The sequence below is a fragment of the Alligator mississippiensis genome, chromosome 4 (assembly GCF_030867095.1).
Source record: "Alligator mississippiensis isolate rAllMis1 chromosome 4, rAllMis1, whole genome shotgun sequence".
NCBI classification, from domain to species: Eukaryota; Metazoa; Chordata; order Crocodylia; family Alligatoridae; genus Alligator; species Alligator mississippiensis.
This window is the reverse complement of record NC_081827.1, coordinates 79,750,065-79,769,396: the sequence shown is the minus strand read 5'-3', so window position 1 is coordinate 79,769,396 and position 19,332 is coordinate 79,750,065. Positions and strand designations below refer to the sequence as shown.

At 43.2% G+C, this 19,332-nt stretch overlaps 1 protein-coding gene across 3 annotated transcripts in view; it reads right to left on the bottom strand.

The window, feature by feature from the left end:
• Positions 1–19,332, bottom strand: part of METTL25 (methyltransferase like 25) — a 121,115-nt gene that overhangs the window by 75,871 nt on the left and 25,912 nt on the right. For all 3 annotated transcript variants that reach the window (XM_059726135.1, XM_019494164.2, XM_019494161.2), the window contains 2 exons: positions 15,313–15,477; positions 6,210–6,310 (listed from right to left, as the gene is read on the bottom strand). In XM_059726135.1, coding sequence (XP_059582118.1) covers positions 6,210–6,310; positions 15,313–15,477 — 266 coding nt within the window. The remainder of the gene's footprint in view (positions 1–6,209; positions 6,311–15,312; positions 15,478–19,332) is intronic.

The window sequence follows — 19,332 nt, the reverse complement described above, 5'->3', positions numbered from 1 at the left end:
ACTGCTGTAATGTTTTTGATTAAAGTCCTCGGTAAAAAACCCCAACAAAACATCACCAAAAGTCAATTCTCTGTCCAAAGGTGTCTGAAATCAAATGAAAAATATACACTGTCGCCCACTGAAAAATGCACATTTTTACTGCAACCTGCCAGGCATCAAATGATAACAGATAATAATAATAACATGCTGCAGTTATTAATAAGCAGTTGTGCCAAATGTAGCAGGAGTTAAGAACTGAAATAACACATGGCTCCAGTTTTCTCTCAGAATAAGATATGTGATGAGAATCTTCTGCTCTGTCTCACCTATTGGATCTACAAGGGACCTATTCTGCATACTATTTAGTATTTATATGCAACTGCTAATGGAGACTATGAGACAAAATAGACTGACATACCAAGAAACGTGGACAGTATCTGCCTTGACACCAAATACAAATACCATGTGTCATTGCTTTCACAATATGTGAAGAAAGACACTGAAAACCAACAGTTGCCAGAAGCTAAACCCATATAAGGTAGGAAAAATGCTGGTGGGCATAGGGAGGAATTTGATACTAATGTCACTAAAGGAGAGTGATCTTAAGATTGTCAAGACGATTCTCATGTTTCATTGCTGCTAGAGCTCCACACACATGCTGAAAACACTGTTCCACCTCCAGCTGGCAAGACAACAGCATTCACATCCTGGCAATCTTGACAGAGATGGACTTTTCTCTGTCCCCATGGGGCAAGGGTGAGCAAAATATGGCCTGTGGGCCAGATCCAATCTTTGTTTGGCTGGAGGTGGGTCCCTCGGTCCTGCGTGGCCTAGCCCGTACATCCTGTGCGTACTCTGGGCTCACCCGCCCAGGCTCAGCAGCAGCGTCGCAGGACAGAAGCTGTTGCCCAGCACAAGGGAAAGCAGCCCCTCCACCTCGCCGGTGCTGGCCATTCCTGCTGCAGCTGCCCGGAGCCTGCACTGGGCTTCCCTGTGGGCAGCCCAGAAGCAGCAGTGATAGCAGCATAGACGCAGGGCAGCCCAGCAGGAGCTCCAAGTGGCTGCAGCAGGAACAGTCGGCAGCAGTGAGGGGGACGGGATGCTTTTCCCCACCGTGCTGAGCAACAGTTTCTGTCCCATGCTGCTGCTGAGCCTGGGCAGGCGAGGCTGGAGCAGGTACGAGGTACGCAGAATCGGGGCTGTAGTGCCAGTCCCTGCCAATACTGCAAGGCTGGGGCCAGTGGCGGCAACAGATGGAAGAAGCTGCTGCTGCATGGGTTGCCTAAAAAGGGAGTCCAGCTGCAATGCGGTCCCAACCCCACTGAGCGCCCAGGGGGTGGCAAGACATGCCACAGGTGGGCAGTGTGTAGCAGGCACAGGTTGGGTTGGGCTGGGGCTGTGCCCAGGTTCCGGCTGATCTTCTTCTGCCGGAGTGAGTCTGGAGTGGGCATGGGGTAGGGCTGGACCTGTGCGCTGTTCTTGGGGAGGCAATGCAGGCTGCTGTAGGGCAGAGGCAGAGGCAGGATTCTGCAGTAAAACCCACCCCTGAATTCCCTGGCCCACCAGGAGCCCTGCAGGCTGGAAGGAATGGCTACGTGGGCCTCATCTGGCTCATGGCCTGTATATTTGATGGCCCTGATCTTTGACATACTGGCTGCTAATCCTAACTATTATAATGAACTCTATTTCAGAATGAAAACATGTACAGTATCTTAAAAGGATTGCCAAAATCAAACAGCTCACTTAACTGGCAACATCAGCTGCCAAGAAGACATTTCTCCAGTACTCTGTTCTTTGAACTGGTTTCTCATAGAATACAGAGTCATAGATGAGGTTTCAACTTTTATTTTGAACGCTCTTCATGGGATTCTACCGTTGTATGTGATACAATGCTTCATTCTCCTAGACCATGACCTCCCACATGAGCTACAATAAGATAATGAATATCCAGCCTCAAAAATGAGAGCCTTATGAATAGGATACTACACTTCCTCAGCACATCATTCACAGCTGTTGAACTAAGACCCCTTAGTTCGGTGCCTTGCCCTGGCCCCGACAATCATGTACACCCTACCCATATGAATGTTGCAAACCCAGGAAAACACGAAAAAAGACACTCCGGGACCAGACACTCCCTCTAAGCGGTGCAGCATGCACGGCCATGCAGGTGTATTCATGCCGCGCTGCCAGGTGTGCCTACATGGCCATGCATACTGCACAGCTTAGAGGGAATGGTGTCCAGGACCAACCCCAATGGCTGCTCTCAAGGACACAAGAGACTGAGGTCTTGAGGACAGCTGCAAAGTGAAGCTCTAGACCAGAGGTTGGCAATTATTTCAGCTTAAGGGCAGCTTAATGAGTTTTGGTGAGTTGTCAAGAGCCACAAGTGTAGTCCCACCCTTTGGCAGGTGCCCCATCCCCTAGTTGCCATCTTGGAACCAGAAGTCCCACCCTAACCCCTGATCTTTGCCACTAGAAGTCCCTCCCCTGCCCCTGGAAGTACTTCTTTTGGGAGTGGAGGGTTGCCATCTTTGAACCAGAAAAGAAACAGAATATACACTAAAAGCCAAAAACCTACTATAACATATTTTAATTTTATTATAAAAAATATTTTGTTATGATTTGCATTTGTGTAGTATATATAGAGGTGACTGCATAATAGTTAAAAATAAAGCCTTACTTCTGCATACTGCATGTGGGGACTGTGTGGGATGTGGTTGGGGGTCAGTGTGTGTATGGTGGGGTGTGTGTGGTGTGTGGGGGGCTTGTGAGGGGGTGTAGCTGTGTGTGTGGGGGTGTAGGGTATGTTGCAGGGTGTATGTATATGTGGGGGGGTTGTGGAGGCAGTGTGGGTGTGTGGGGTTTGTGGACCTGCCACACACTCCCCCCCATGGTGCAACCCCCCCACCCGTGCCACTTCCCTCAAATGTATTTTCATATGTCTGGATATTTTATATCCAGAAGAGTATTCAGAGAAATCCATACACTCAGTCTCTGTATTGTATAAAACACTAAATATTTTTTTATATTTCTGATTTAAGTGGGACTTTTTCTAAACTGATGCTCACTAAGGATGACCTAGTAGGAACCTGACAGAAACAAGTAGGCCTTTTACTAGATGTGTCCAAAGATCTGGAAAGGAAATTTTTCAAGTAATGAAGTAAGAACGTCAGCTTTCAGGTCAATATGCCACCCACAGGGAAATCTTGCATTTCAGAATCTCCAAGATCAATAAATTGTGGAGGGAGATAGTCATGATATCAACAAAAAATCACTCCAGTCTATCTCTATATGTAAAAAGAGAGACTAGCAAAAAGAGCTCTACCATCAGAGCATCATGGTCTGGTGCTCTGAATTTCAGCACATAGGAAAGGAGGAATAGAGGTTCCAAATCTAAAAGAACCCACTATATGGCTATCCTAAAAAATGGTTGTAGGCACTGTGAATGGAAATGTTTAATGGAAAACTTGAGTTGGGCACCTGACTAAAGATCCTGGGAAGGACAGGATTTCAGACACACTCCTATGTTTTACCAGCCACCTCTAAACTAGTGGTTCTCAACCTTGTTAGATTTGAGGCATGCCTCAAAAAATGTAAGCTCTTAGTTTTCACTTGTTTTTTCACTACGGAAAAATAATAGAGCAGCTCTTCTGCTACAAAGACTTCACAAAAACCACAGCAGATGGGAGTGTTTTTGACACGATGAAAATGCTAGGTTTATCTTGCAAATCATGTTTGCACACCGTGCAGCACCCTTGAAAGGAATTCAAGGCACACCAGGGTGGCACCCTGGGAAAATTACTGCTCTAAGCTCTGCCAGGCATTCTGAATTGCCTTTTGGAGGTGCCTGCTACTCCTCATTTTCTAAAAAAAGGTAATACTGAAATAGGTGGGTCTTCTTCCTCTTTGCTGCTTCTGTGTGACTCAATTTTAAGGGTAAGATAAGAATATGCATTAATAAATTAATACATTTCAGGGAATCAAGCAGTGTGGAACAGAATTGTTCTTAGGCAAATCTAAGGAACTACTTGGCGCCTAAGCAAGTCATTCTAAATCACCCACCTGGGGCGCATACCTCCAGGGCAATGCCTAAAACCAAGGTACATACTCATACAGTTTGAATCCTGGCCTACATATATGCATATATTTGTAAACACTTAGGGTTAGCATCTATTCCATTTTTGATGTGTATAAAAAGACTTAGGGATCAATCCTTCCCTGCTTGAATCCCATAAAAACCATTCATGCAAAAGATGGGTGGGTCCTCCTTCTCCTTGATTCTTTGTGACTTAACCCTAAGGGTAAGATGACAGTCTGATATAGCAGATGCTTTAACAGATTTTCTAGGCTTCAAACTTGGTGGAACAGAATCAGTTACATGCCTTAGTCTGTTTGGTGCCCAATAGATAGAATAGAATCTGGCTCCTGATGTCCACATGGGGAAGGAACCTGAAAAGTTGTTATCTAATTTTAAACTACCCTAAATACTGCCTCATGAAATACTCATTGAAGTGTTTCATTTTTAAAAAGTCCTAATAGCAGCCCTGATAGTCAATATCAGAACCAGTACAAATGATGGGAGCTAGTCACTATTTGTGCTCCTAATACAACTGCACTGACAGGACCATGTACTTAAGGAGCACTGATTGCTTATATCACTTTCAGATAAGTGTATATTCTAAAAAAGGCTAAATCTTACTTCACTTTTATTTGCATAATTGGCCTTTAGCTGTGCAAGTTCAACTTTCTGTACTGGGTCCTGTCTCTGGCTCCTGCCCCTAATTATCCCAGCTACTGTTTATCCATAGTATCCAAATAATATGAAATGCAAGGTGCAGAAAAACTATTTTGGACTCACAGGGCAGGACCCAGAACCCAAAGCCCCTTTCTTCCATCTCATCCCTCTGGCTTGCTCTCCTCCCCACAAATCTTCCTTTCTTGGCCGCCCAGTGGATGGAGGACTGCAGCGTGCTCGAGGAAATGCTTAACCCATAGCCTGATTATTAGAGCATTTAACTAGGAAATGCGAGCTGTAGGTTCAAACTCCCTCTGAATGGCAGGGAGTCCCAAATCTTCCACTTCTTGGGCAAGTCCTCTAACCACTTAAAGAGTGGGGGGGGGGCCCTCCATTACCTCCATTTTTACTTTGGACAGTTACATGCAAACTCAGGCTATGCTCTTCTGCCACAGGTGGAAGACTAATAAAAAAAAAGCCAAATCTAAAAGCCACACAGTTACCAAAAATTCGATTTGGTGATTCGAATCACTGTCCTGAATCAATTCGGCCCAATCTGATTCACAGATTCAGCCAACGCCGAATCCCCAAATCAAACAGGTCCTATCCCCCACCCACTCTCCCAACCCCAGCATCTTGGCACTTTAAAAACAAAAAAGCCCCATGCTCACCAGCTGCTGCCAGGTAGGGAGGCGATCCCCACTGCCCTCCACTGCCCCATCCTGCATGGGGGCCTCTGCCATGAGCCCCCAGAAGCTCTAACAACTGCTGCAGCAGCCGGTGAGTATGAGGCCTTTTTTTGTTTTTTTGTTTTTTTTAAAAGAGCCAGGACACTGGTCCTGGGCAGGGCAGCCATGGGGGGGGTGGGAGGGGGGCTGGGGGATTGTGGCAGAGCCCCCCACGCAGAACGGGGCAGTGGGGGGCAGCGGGGATTGCCTCTCCACCTGGCAGCAGCTGGTGAACGCGGGGTGCAGACGGTGAGCGCGGGTTCCAGCTCTCTGCGGCAGCGAGTGGGGACTGCCCAAATCTCCAAAGCTCTCCAAATCTTTTCCAAATTGATTCAGAGAGCTTTGAATCAATTCAGACCTTTTTACTGGTCTCCTGATTCGATTCAGATTCGGAGATGTGGCCGCCGAATCAGCTGAATCTCATCTGAATCGAATCAGCACCCAAAGCTTCACGCAGCCCTAATAGCAAAACACAGTTCAGCTTTTTAACTGATCAGCAAATAAGAGATGTCTCTATTTTTTTTTTTAATCTTTTAAAGATGAATAATTGTCATAATGAGTTGAGAGAAAGATAGTACTTCCCTGAACTTGAAGACCTGGTAGGTAAACAGTCATTCAGCTTTGCTCTAAGAGCTGGTTCTTATTATTAAAATGAAAACCAAAATTGGCATTAATGATATGTCAAAATATGGACTTTGAATAAGATGGTAAAAAGGATAACAATTACTATAAAATAAGTATTGAATTACTATAAAGAAAATGCTTACCTGCTTGATGCCATAAAAATCTGCAATACTGTCTACTAACTGTGACATCACCTGAACTTCATGAGATTTCTTATCATTCATAAACTCATCTGTTTTCATCTCTGTCAGATTAAAAAAAGCAAAAACAAATGTTAATACAATTAAGGGTGTTTGGACTTTTTGGCACCAGGGTTTCTTATTACTAAGAAATTAAAAGATATGAACTACTACTTTAATCCAAGTAGTAGTATTTTGCTAAATCTTAAAATCTCAAAAAATATCATTAGCATTAGTTAGCAATTACAATATAACCTTGTGAACTTGGCATGCTTGGGACTGAGCACCTGCCAAATATCTGAAAATGAAAGATTTTTTAAATCTGAGTGGCAGCTGGTCACGGAGCGGAAGGCGGGGAGGGGAGGAGAAGTGGTAGCGGCAGGCAGTTCTGAACCAGCCGTGTGCGGTGCAATGTGGTTAATGGCGGTGGCAGCCACCACATGAAAGCTTTCCCCTCGGTATTCAGGGGATGTGGTAGGGAGCAGCAGCCAGTCCCAGAGCAGCCACTCCAGGGCCAGATTTCTGAGAGTGCCAGATTTCTGAGATCCGGATTCATGAGGTTTTACCGTGTAACAAAATACCTAGCATGATTAAGAACTGAAAGTATAAAAGTTTTCTTTTTCTGCATCCCTTAGGAAAAAATATATTCTTTCCTAAGGGAAAAAAATTATATCCCATGTAATTTTCTAGAACTGTACTCTAGAAATGCAGACTTATGTGAATTATTAAGGCAGGCTCATAGCACAGACTGCTAATTTTGCTTTAGAGGGAAGATTACATTGCTGATTCTGCATCTTTGCTCATGTTCTCAAATGGATACACTTCAAGCAATCATTATCAGTGACTCTGGGGAAATTTAGGCAGAGAAGCACAATTCTTTCCATGTTTCTCTTCTGCTCCAGGGTCTAAAAATTCTCTACTAGCTGAAAATTACTACCCTCAGCTGTGCTATTCATGTATTGACAGGAGACAGTCAAGTCTCTGTTACTGCTTGCTTGAGTGGGCTAGAGAGAACAGCACGCTTACAGCACACCTTCATATCCTAGTTCTCCAGACTCAAAAACTAAATGGTCTTTGCAGGAGGTAGGCATCATGGGGAAAGGGAAATCTGATGCTCCCTTCTATGGGAAAGGAGGACATCCCTGTGAGTGGAAAGTGAACATGACACTGAAATCAATGGGACAACTTCTGTAGGCTGACTATAGTTAGCAGAGCTGGGCCCTTACTGATGAGCATGCTTACAGAAAACAGAACACTTAAGACACTTTTCTGCATAACTAAGCAGATTAATACATCTTCCTCTTTCCTGCATTTCTACGTTCATCCGTCCAGAAACTGATCATTAAACAGTAACTATGTTCATTGCTTAATCAGATCACACTAGGAATAATGCCAAAAGTGTTACTTATTTAAAAGAGAGTGGGGAATTGAACCGAGCTCATGAGAATCTAGTCTTCCCTATTTCTCTCCAAATACATAGGATCCCTGTACTTTTTAAACATCTGGTTCTTTATCATAAACTGTGATGACAATACTTAGAATCAAATATAGATTCTATCAACTGAACAAAATAACTCACTTTAATAGTAATAAACAAAAGTATATAGGAGAAACAAGTGTTTGTCATTTCACTGCTAGTGTGTAGTGATACTTTTAAAGGTTCTCATTAAAAGTAAAAATAGTTAAGGTCTCCAGATTTTCCTAAAAATGAATAACATTCTAAATTGCAACCTTGTAATGTAAAATTGAGGGGTTTGTCCACCCCATGATTTTTTAGTTTTTCCTCTCTCAAAGTATGGTGCTGGTTTCACCTTACACTTCATGACGAGACCTCACAACCTTTCTGTATCTTCTGTCAAAATAGGGTCTGAATAGGCAGATAGGGAATAAAATTACAGGATCTAAATATTTTGGTCTTTTATCAGATTTTTTTCTTTTTTGTTCCATCTGAAAAACAATTTTTCTCAGACATTTTTTATTGTCCTGTTCAGATAAGATATGTATCTACTAGAAGGTATGTTTTCCTAAGGGCAAATATGGTCTCAAAAGGTATGCTATCATTATAAACTATATGCACCAAATGCCAGGCCAAGCACTTAAACATAATGTGATCTTCAAAGCCTGGTCATGTCAGATGTCAAGTAAGAGCAGCCTGAGACACTAATACTTAAGATGGATTAAAGTACTTCTAAATTTTAGAATCTAAAAGCTAAGGGCCAGATCCAGGAGCAAAGTCAATTGACAAAAATCAAGTTTCTCGTCCAAAGATTGCAGTCTCTTTGTAGCTACATATATTAAGTGGTTATCACCATAGCTACTAATGGTTCATATTTGTCTTTATATTCACCCTTTCCACTTTTCACCAGAACAATCTCTTTGCTTATTCATCAGCATGTACCCCAGAACAAAAAATAAAATACAGGGAAAAATGAGAAAAATATAAGAATAATTTATCTTTTTAATGTTTCTGGAATTTTTTTTTTGGATTTGATGTGACAAAGGGATTTTTTCACTTTGCACGCATACTGGGATAACCACCTGATATACTGAAATGTAATGAAAGAAAATATATCTGCAGCCAGAGGAAACTGCAAGTTTGAGGGAACCTGTATGGAATTTTTCAATTCCTCAACAAGGATTTTGGTCATTCTATTTTTAAATAATTTTTGTGTTCCACAGTGCTAGTTTCCTCATTTTTAATTACTCTGTCAAATTAAGTTACTGTGCTTTTAAAATATTAGACAATAAAAATATTAATGTGAGCTACTTCAAGAAATCAACAGATGCAATCTCCATTCCTTAAGACATTTTAAGACTGATTTATTCTGAGAAGCATTCTACTTAGAACATACTAACATGAGACTGGATGCTATTTTTTTCAGTGTGCACTGAAATGTACTGCTATACCACAGGACCAGAGATTTTCAACCAGGGTGCTGCAGCAATGCAGCCCGGGCAGAAGGGCTATCAGGAAGGTGTCTGGGTTCTCTCCACAGTCACCAGCTGGGGGGAGGCGGTGGGGCTGAGAGGGGCCACTCAAGCAGCCTCCTGGGAAGCATGTGGGAGTGCCTCCAGTGGCCAGTGTGAATAGGCTATAAGCCCTTCCCCTTCCCCCCGCTGAACAGTGAATGTCTGTTCAATTTGCTCACACTTTAATTTGTAGCACTTAATTAAGTGTAATAGCACTTCTGCCAGGGGCTTTTTGAACATCTATACTTAGCCTCTATGTTTATTTAGCTACTCCTGCATCTGGTTGGCACAACTTCTGTAGTAATAATGCCGCAAGGAACCCCTGTTGGCTGATAACTACCTGCTAAAGAACTGGGGAAAGATTTTGAAGCATGGCAGGTAAAAATAGCTAATATTGACTAAATCAGCTCTAACTTATCCTTAAAAGACTTGCAAGATTGGGAATCTGTTACCTCTAGCTCTGTTTCTCCACCATACCTCCCTTTTTCCTTTTATAGATGCTTAAACCTCTAATAGGAGTTTCCCCGTTTGACATTAACTGTCATCCTCTCTTCATGTCCAGCTCAAAGAATCAGATGATACATTATAGTCCACATTAAGCAATGTAGGGAAGCAATGGAAAACCATATAGATCTTGATTCAGACTTCCTCTGTATAGGTCCATCTGTATTACAACTTTTAAGCTGCATTAAAAAAAGAAACATGGGGCCAGATTTTCAAGTGTTTATATGACTTAATTTGCTCCTTTACAAATAAGCCACCATAAGAGCAGCTACTGTTATGTGCATCCATATTATAGAATTTTAAAATTATTTCATTGCTAAGACAGAGAACTCTGGAAGTATTTGTGAGTGTAGTGTAACAAGCATGTTTTACTTATGGCAAAGAAAATTATGGAGAGTATCCGAAAAGGAAATGGAATTATGCCATTTGAAAACATGGCTCTATCAATATTTTTCCTGTATCTATAAGGCCTAATTGAATGTGCATCTTTTTTGGAAATAGAGGAATGAGTCCAGAAAGCCTAAAATCAATTTAAAATTTAAAGAAAGTTCCATTTTACAAATTGTGAGTATAGCACAGTGAAAAGTTCCACATTTCAAATAGGTAATTTGGTACTTTGCCTTAGCTTGATAGCTTTCAGGCAATTCATTCAAGTTAAAGATCTTTACTATATATAGTCTTGTACACAGTCTTTATACCAAGAGTGTCAAATATACAGTCCATGGCATGGATCCAATCAACAGAGTCTCATCATCTGGGCTGCTGTGCTGCCCATGGGTCTTGGATTGGACCTACATGCACAGCACACCAGGCTGGCCCCATGCATTAAATGTGGGTCATGGGGACAGATCTGGCACACACAGTATGGGAGCACAAAGCCAAATCTGGCATGCATGGCATGTGGTGCACGGAGCAGATCTGGTATGCATGGCATGTGGCACGTGGAGCTGAGTCTGGTTTGTGTGTGGCATGCAGCACACAAGGCTGGTCTAGGGCACTCAGGCACCCACATCAGACCAACCTTGGGTACTGGATCCAGCACCAGGGGCTGATCTCTAGGCCCAATTTGGCCTATCAGCCAACTGTATGCTACTCATCCAGCTTGCTAACCTTACGTGTTTGACTTCCCTGTTCCATACGAAGGAGTTAAACAAAATAAAATGGTTCAGTGCACAAAATCTTGGAATATTGTCTTTTTATTCTTTCATTATATGAGCTCTAAACCTGTATTTTTTGGTAGCACTGAAGTAGCCATTATGGTCCAACAAGTAAATAAGAGGCCAGGACTTTTGTGGGGCATACCTTTTATTGGACTAAGTGCATGGTTGGGAAAGACTTAGACAGTTTTCAAATGCAATGCATTCTTTTTAGGTCATCAGGTGAATGCATTTAAAAGCTTATCTAAGTCTTTCCTACTTGTGCACTACTTGGTCAAATAAAAGGTATCACCCACAAAAATTCTCATTTACAGTACATGGAAACCAATTTGGTCACATTCCCTGTATTGTAGGTATTAGTTTGTACAGACCTAGGGAAGGAAGGAAGAAGCTTAATATCTAGCAGGAAATAATAGCTATTTGAAATCACAAAAAAGCAGCTAACATCAAGAATGGGAGAAGTAGACAATAGAAGCACTAATTTAGAAGCTAAGACAAGTCAGAGAGAGAGAGAAAGAAAAATGGACAAGATGCAAGCAAACAAATTGTTTGTATTCATAAAATAGCAACAAAGTGCTTCAATTGTATACATGAAGACAGAGAAGCTAGAAATGGGATTTAAGGATAACTGACATTTTTGTTGCATCGGAAGAATAAGAACATAAAAACGTAAGAATTGCCGTTTACTGGGTCAGACCATAGGTGCATCTTGCCTAGTGTCCTGTGTCACACTGTGACAGAGAGCAGATGCTGAAAGGGAAGATGAACTGGGGTTTTCCACTGTTCCTCTCTCACTTTCAGCACCCAGCTGCAAAGGTCTAGGAAGTTCTGATTCAGAGGCTGTATACCTAACACTCATTCGCAGTAGTTACTGACGCCCTTTTCCTCCAAGAATCTGTCCAATCACTTTTTGAATCTGGCTAAACTTTCAGCTTCCACAACATTGGGTGGCAGAGACTTCTACTCTTTAATTACATACTGTGTGAAATCAAACGTCCTTTTCTTAGCTTTAAACTTACTACCTACTAGTTTCATGTTATGACTCCGTAGTTCTTGTATTGTAAGATGGAATAAATAATAAATCCCTATTTGCTTTCTGCTCACCATTTAGTATTTTGTAAATCCTTTTCATGTTCCTCCTCAGCATCTCTTTTCTAAACTGAATAAGCCTAGCCTCTTTAGTCTCTCCTCTTACAGAAGCCCCTCCAATCATCCTTGTTGGCCTTCTCTGTATCTTCTCTAGTTCTTCCCTCTCCTTTTTGAGGTTTGGGCACAGGAACTGGGGACAGTATTCAAGGTGTGGACACACCATGGATTTATAAAGGGGCATAATAATATTGTAAATTTTGTTTAAAATTCCCTTCTTAATAATTCCTAACATTTTGTTTGCCTTTTTGATGGCCACTGAGCACTGAACTGTTTTTAGTGAACTGCCCACAATGACTCCAAGATCCCTTTCCTATGTGGTTACAGCTAAGGTAGACCCCATCATAGTATAAGTATAATTTGGGTTATTTTTGCCCATGTGCATCACTTTACACTTATCTACATTGAATTTCATCTGACATTTAGTTGCCCATTCACTCAATAGTGCCAGTTCTTTCTGTAGCTGTTCACAATCTCCCATTGTTTTTAACACTATGAATAATTTTGTTTCATCCACAAATTTAGCCACCTCACTACTCACCCCATTTTCTAGATCATTTATATATTAAATAGCACCAGTCCCAAGACAGAGCCCACCTTGGGCTTACATCTTTGTATCCTGAAAACTGACTATTTATACTCATTCTTTGCCTTCTATCTTTAAACTAATTTCTAATTCACAAGTGGATGTTCCCTGTAATCCCATGACTCCCTTAGTTAAGAATATGAGAATTGTGTGAGAATTGGTGAGAATAAGATTTTGTTTAATAAATGCAGCATTTTAACTACCCTGGAGAGGTGAAGAATGGTGAGATCAGAGAGAAATGACACAAGCGGTAAATGGAAGGGACGTGGCCAGCATATATCACAGCACTATCGATCAGGACAGAGGAGAAGAGAAAGCAGAATTTAGACATGCTATAGACGACAAAGCAGATCAGAAATCAAAAGAAAGATTGCAAAGACCTCAAATGTTAGGTGTTTACGAAGGTGTCAAAAGTGATAGATTCCAAGATCCTGAGTCTCAAAGATGGAGTGGACAGAGCAATTGAAAGTGAGAGCAGCCAAAAATAAGTAAAGAAAAAAGGCATGCTTATGTCATCTGTTACAAGAGTAATTCCATTACAGAAAAGTCACCTTTGAGACTGCTTTCATTCAATATAGGTAAGTGCAGTAAATGTAACTACTCCAAATTTTTACCAACACTCTTCAAATCAGACTCTAGTCAAGAATCAAAACATGAGGCAAAAATATCCACTCCTTTTCTGATATCAGGCATAGGGCAGGGTGGCACCTTGGAGACTTGTTCAGAAAGGTTTAAGCTTTTGTAGTAACTGCTATTTTTAAGGGCTGGACCCAGCTGAGCAAATGTGCTTAATTTGAAACACAAGAACAGTATCATTGGTTTCAAGTTACTTTAAGCCCTGCTACAAAGCACAGAATCTAAGCACATGCCTAATCTCAAGCATGGGAATACTCCCATGAAAATGAATCAGAAGACTCATTTTAAGTTAAGACTTTATTTTGCATTTAGCTACAGCAGTAGATTTTCCCTATATATATGGCATTTTGAGGCCACCTCAAGGTCGTTAACCAGCATGTCTCAGAACACAAATGTTCAAACACAATTTTAAAATACAAACATCCTCCACATTTAGAAGTAAAGGCAGGATCCCTGTTAATCAAAGGAACAGACAAAAAGCATTTGCATTTTTCCTCACGGGCTGTGTCCAGACAACCACGGCTGTGGTATGTGGTGTTGCAGACACATCTGCGGCACCATATACTGCACGTTCAGCTGTTCTCTGCACTTCAAGGGAGCAACGCAGCGGGGGTTTTTGACGCCTTGATATCATAGATTCATAGATTCTAGGGTCGGAAGAGACCTCAGTGGGCCAACTAGTCCAACCTCCTGCCCTGGCAGGCAAGAAAAGGGTCACCAAACCTGGGATCATGCCCAGGGCTCAAAAAAACCTGTGGAAAAAAAAAGTGGGGGTAGTATGCACTGCTCAAAACCAGAGCCTGGCCAGCCAGAGCCACACTCCAGCTGCCAGCCATGCTCCAAGCAGCAGGACCACTGCCCCAGAAGGCCCCAGGAGCCCAAGTAAGGCTGCTGGGGCCAGCCCAGTGCTGGTCCCAGCCTCCTCTACCCTACCCAGGATAACCTACCACATGCCAGAGCACGTGTGGTACAGGTGTTTCCCAGGGACAACTAGTGGCTGCACGAGGTGTGCCACTGCTAGTTGTCCCGGGGGAACCACACATCCACCCTCCTATGGACACAGCCCAAAGTGTTAGAATGACCCTGTGCCTGTCAGGGAAGTTAAAGAGAATGTGTACTTCCAAAATGAGCAAGAAGACATTAAAATGTGTAAGCAGATGCAACTGTTCATGCTGAAAAGTAATCTTAAAATTGATTGAAATTCCTGCTTTTAGTCCAAGATGATTCCACTGTGGTGAGCCCTGAATGAGTTGACAGAGTTCTAGTCCAAAAGAGCCTAATTCCATATTTACTCCAAGAGAAGAATACTCTTTGAACCACATACCCTATTTTCTGTTCCATCTGGATTTTCTTCTGAATATATAGCTAGGCCCATCAGGATCAGCTAAAGTAGATCCTTGAATATATTCAGCATCTTATCTACTTCATGAAAATCAGGACCCTTGTTTGATGCTGTTTATCTGCAGCAGCAAAACAAGGTAGCAGTGTGAAGCAGTTACCTTGTGAAGTGGCTTTGTGAGTGGAATCATTAACAGGAGCATGAATACAAGCATAACTCTCTGCTCTATAAATAAAAGAGAGAACTGGAACTAGATAGTGGCCAAGTACTGAACCATATCAAATCACTCTCTGATTGCCTTCTCCTCCAGTTCCTTCACAACTTGAACCTTATGATCCTGTCTAGGGCATAAGCTGACTGTTCTTGACAGTGGCACCCTCAAACATGTCATGATGTTTTATGTATGCTATCTCCTCCATCCAGAAGCAGCTGGAGGAGGTAGTCACATCTTTGTGGCGTCCATGTTGCACTAAATGATTCTACAGAATGATAATGTCAATTGTTACTCAACCACTGCTGTATCTAGTCAGTTTGTGGTCTAGACATGGTGTCAGATGTTCAGAATGCAGTGATGCCTTTTCTCAAATTTTAGTAAGAAAAAATATCTTAGAAATCTGAAGTGGAGTAAGCAACTAATAATAGAAGAAAATTAGGAGGAAAAAGCATGACAGACTCAGCAATTCTTAGCCATTTGAGACTTTTTAAAATGTAAAATAAATTCTAATATACCAGATCTTCCTTCTTGCTTTCCATTTAGTGCTTCAAGCATCTGTTCTAATGGGGTGCACACTTCAAGGTCTGGCACAGAATGGTATTTAGCAGCCAAGACAAAGGCCTGCATGTTGACCAACTTTTGAGTCTTTTCACAGAATACAGTAGAAAATTCGCAGTCATCTGTATGGAAAGTAGAAGAAAAAAATGACATTAATAATTAGGGCTGTCAATTAATCGCAGTTAACGCATACAATTAATGTGTTCATTGGTTCTCATGTAAATTTTTTTAACATGTTAATTGTGCATATTTCTTTGGAGCCCGTGTTTGGGATTTGCTCCACAATCATCACCACTGCCTCCAGGACATCTAGCGGGGCAGTGCACGAGCCACAGAGCAACCCAGGAGGGGGCTCCGGGTGCCTGCAGTACAGGGAGGGTGGGAAGAGGGGGGCACACACACAGACACAAACACAGACAAACACAAGCAGCCGCAGCCTGCCTGTGGCCAGGAATGCAGCTGGTGGCATGTAGAGCAGTACTCTGCAGGTAAGTCTGTGGAGGAGAAGGAGGGGAGGGAGTGAGGGGTGGGGCAAGGCGGGGCAGATCAACGGCTCCCAGCCCGCCACTTCCCCACTTCCTTCCTCACTGTGGGGGGTCTCGATCTGCTCCCCTGCTCCTTCCCCCCATGGACTTACCCACTGGGTGGTGGGTGGGTGTGTGTGTGTCCCACACTCCAAAGCAATAGCCTCCCCAGCCCTGCTGCTGCCCCTCACTCCTGACCCATAGTACCCTGCATCCTGCCAGGGCACGTAGGGACCTCCCTCCCTAGGCTCCAAACCCCACACACACACTTACAGTTCCACACCTTCACAAATTCCCCTCCCCCTCACACCCCAACGATGTAAAGTACCTGCATAATTTTGCATAATTTTGAGTTTTTCTGCGCATAATTTTGAGTTTTTAGCTGTGCGATTAAAATCACAATGAATTGCAACTAATTTTTTTAATCACGCACCTAATTGAGATCAATTTTTTTAAATCGTTTGACAGCCCTATTAGTAATCAACGACTTTGAAAAGGCTCTCCTGTGCTAGATTGGCAAATTTTGTATTTCCTCAAATGTAAGATGAACCTGATTGTAAGACAACTCTCCCCCCCAGTAATTAGATTCTATATATAGAAAATTTATAAATTTGTTATAATTTTCCAGGTATGGAATCTAATTATTGGAGGTTTTCCTTGATTTTGTCCCCCTCCTACTGCTACAGTCCCCTTTGCCCTCTGCCCTCCCCCCCACAACTTATTTCCCCTGAAGTTCCCTCCTTACTATCAAACCCTGTTCTCCCTGAGGACATGGAAGTGAGAAGCAAATCTGAAAACACTGACCTAGAAATAAATATACCTGCAGTAACTTGCACACCGGACAATTTCTATAGATACCCATAGACTTAGATCATCCAAAATATATGCAGTTTACTTCTTTTGAAACTGCTGCAAGTTTTAGCTCAGGTACTCCATAAACACACTAAAGTCACACCTCTTTACTTACTTGCACATATTACCTTTTAAAAAAAATCTTGTTCAAGGCTAAATCAGTTCCAAATTCAGTTGGACAAAGCCCAATATTCAAGTTCCAAAATTCGATTGAGCAGACCTCTGTTGTTGAGTCTGTGTGGTTGTGCCACTGGGTAAGTATTCTCCCTAACAAAACCATCCATCTGGGGCTTTGGATGCTCCCCAAATCCAGAGACACATCCTACATGTAAGCCCCAGGCCTGGAGGCCTTGGAGGTCAGATGCTCCCAGTTTCACTTGATTTTGGCCAAAAGGTCAAGATCTATTACAACCTGTGTATGACATTAGTCCAAAGCCAAAACCATTATTTACCATAAAGTTCACTGTGCTGGGTCCCAGCAGAGACAACAGTGTCCCAGCAGTGTCTTAAGTCATGGTGAACCCACACCTCAGCACTGCTAAGTATGTGTATATATACTCCAGGTACCCCTTCTGGAGTGTACCCCCTTCCATAGAAAGATAAATGGAAAAGTACGTCCAAAGGGGAATGTCAGTATAGAAAGTAAAGGACAAATATAGTATCTGCACAGGGTCTTGGAGGGCACAAGTAGGTGCGTGGGCCTAGAGCAGCACACTATCAGCCCTTCGTGGAAGCCGTACACAGTGTGCACCCGCTTTGCTCCTGCCCTCCGCACAGATCTAGGGGGGGCAGACCCCTCTGCTCCCCAGGAGTGTGCGCTGCCCCCAGAAAACGGTCCCACCCCCTGCTCGAGCCTGCAGCAGGGAGCAGAAGCGGGAGAGCCGGCTTTGTGCTCCTTCTGCTGCAGCAGCCGCTGCCTTCTGTTGGGGGCAGGGGGCTGCGGACCTGGGTCCCTAGCCCCATAGCCCTGGCAGCTGGGGACCCCCTCCAGCAGGGTTGGGGGGCAGGGGCTGTGGGTGGGGGGCAAGGGACACAAGCAGGGCTGGGGGGCTGTCAGGGGGGAGTGAGGGGCATGAGCAGGGCAGGGGGGTTGTGGGGGAGTGAGGGCCATGAGCAGGGCTGGGGGGCTGTTGTGGGGGGAGCGAGGGGCACGAACAAGGCGGGGGGGGGGCTGTGGGAGGCCTTTAATTTTAATCATGGATTTGGGGGGTTTTATCAGAGAATTTGTAATTTTTTTATATCAGGGAAAACCAGGATCCCTGGTAATAGCAAACATTAAGAAGTATGAAAGAACTTTTACTATTTTTGAAAACTGGAAAATTCATTATATTCCTTCAAATTTTAATTATCCTTACAGAATTTAGGCCTGGTTCTTTTCTCAGTCAAGCAACTGTATATTGGAGGAAAAAAGTGTCTTCAATATAGGCTCCTCCATTGCTCAGGACTGCAGGGGGACTGTTAGGAAGGCTAAGGCAGAGATGGAACTGGGACTAGCATCCTGGATCAAGGATAACAAGAAGTCCTTTTTTAAAAACATAGGAAGTAAAAAGAAGGTACTGGGTAACATAGGGCCTCTGCAGGATACGCTAGGAAATCTAGTGGTCACACCAGTGTCACAACCCAGTTAATCAGTGCCCGTGCCACTAGCAAGAGACATCATTCAGACCACCCTCACCTCGCACACAGTAGTCAACTAAGGGTTAAAAGAAATCCTTGCCAGAAACTCCTGAAACAAAATCCTGGCGGAGAACTGTAAGTAATTGGTCAGCTGAAATAAAATCCGAGCGAAAACTGTATATAATTGGTCAAGAAACAAGCGTAAGCCCCTCACACGTAACCTCATATGTAACAGGCAGGAAACCTGACCCACTACCTTGTAACCTGATAACACAAAGAACTGTCGCTTTGCCAAAAAATTAAAGATTCCACTTAGCAGCCCATCATTGGATATCTTTGTTAGTTACCTTTGTCTATAAATAGTTTAGGAACTTCCGCCTAAGGCGAAGAACTCTGGGGGAATCTCTGAGGAGAAACCTGAGCCCATCACCAGAGTGACTTAGTGGTCTGATCAATCACTAATGACTCCCCGTCATCGTAAAACTTGACGTAGTAAAGCCCTGCAGGCACGATAGCTCACTCCGGCGCCACGTCAGTCATTGCTGAACTGTAACCTGACCTCGTACGCTCGACTGTAACTGAAGCAACTGTAACGGAACAAAGGCTCAGCCTGCGTCACACGTCACTATCTGAGCGACGTAAGTAAACCATCTCCTGTAACCAACACGCGTCTGTGCCTCGTTAATTTCACTCCATTCATTAATTACCCGCCTGTCAAGGTGAAAGTTTTACTGTTCCAGTGGGAATCAGAACGCAGCTGCCGGCAGCTGCTCTGATCCCCGACAACCAGATGACAAAGTTAACATCTTTAACAATTTCTTTGTCTCCATCTTTTCGAGCAGGTACCGGGGCATCCCCCCCCACTGTGATCCCTGATGGACCCAGGGGAGGTGCTGCCAGGCCCAGAGTCAGTGAGGAGCTTGTCAGGGAACTACTGGTGGGACTAGACATGTTCAAATCAGCAGGTCCTGACGATCTCCACCA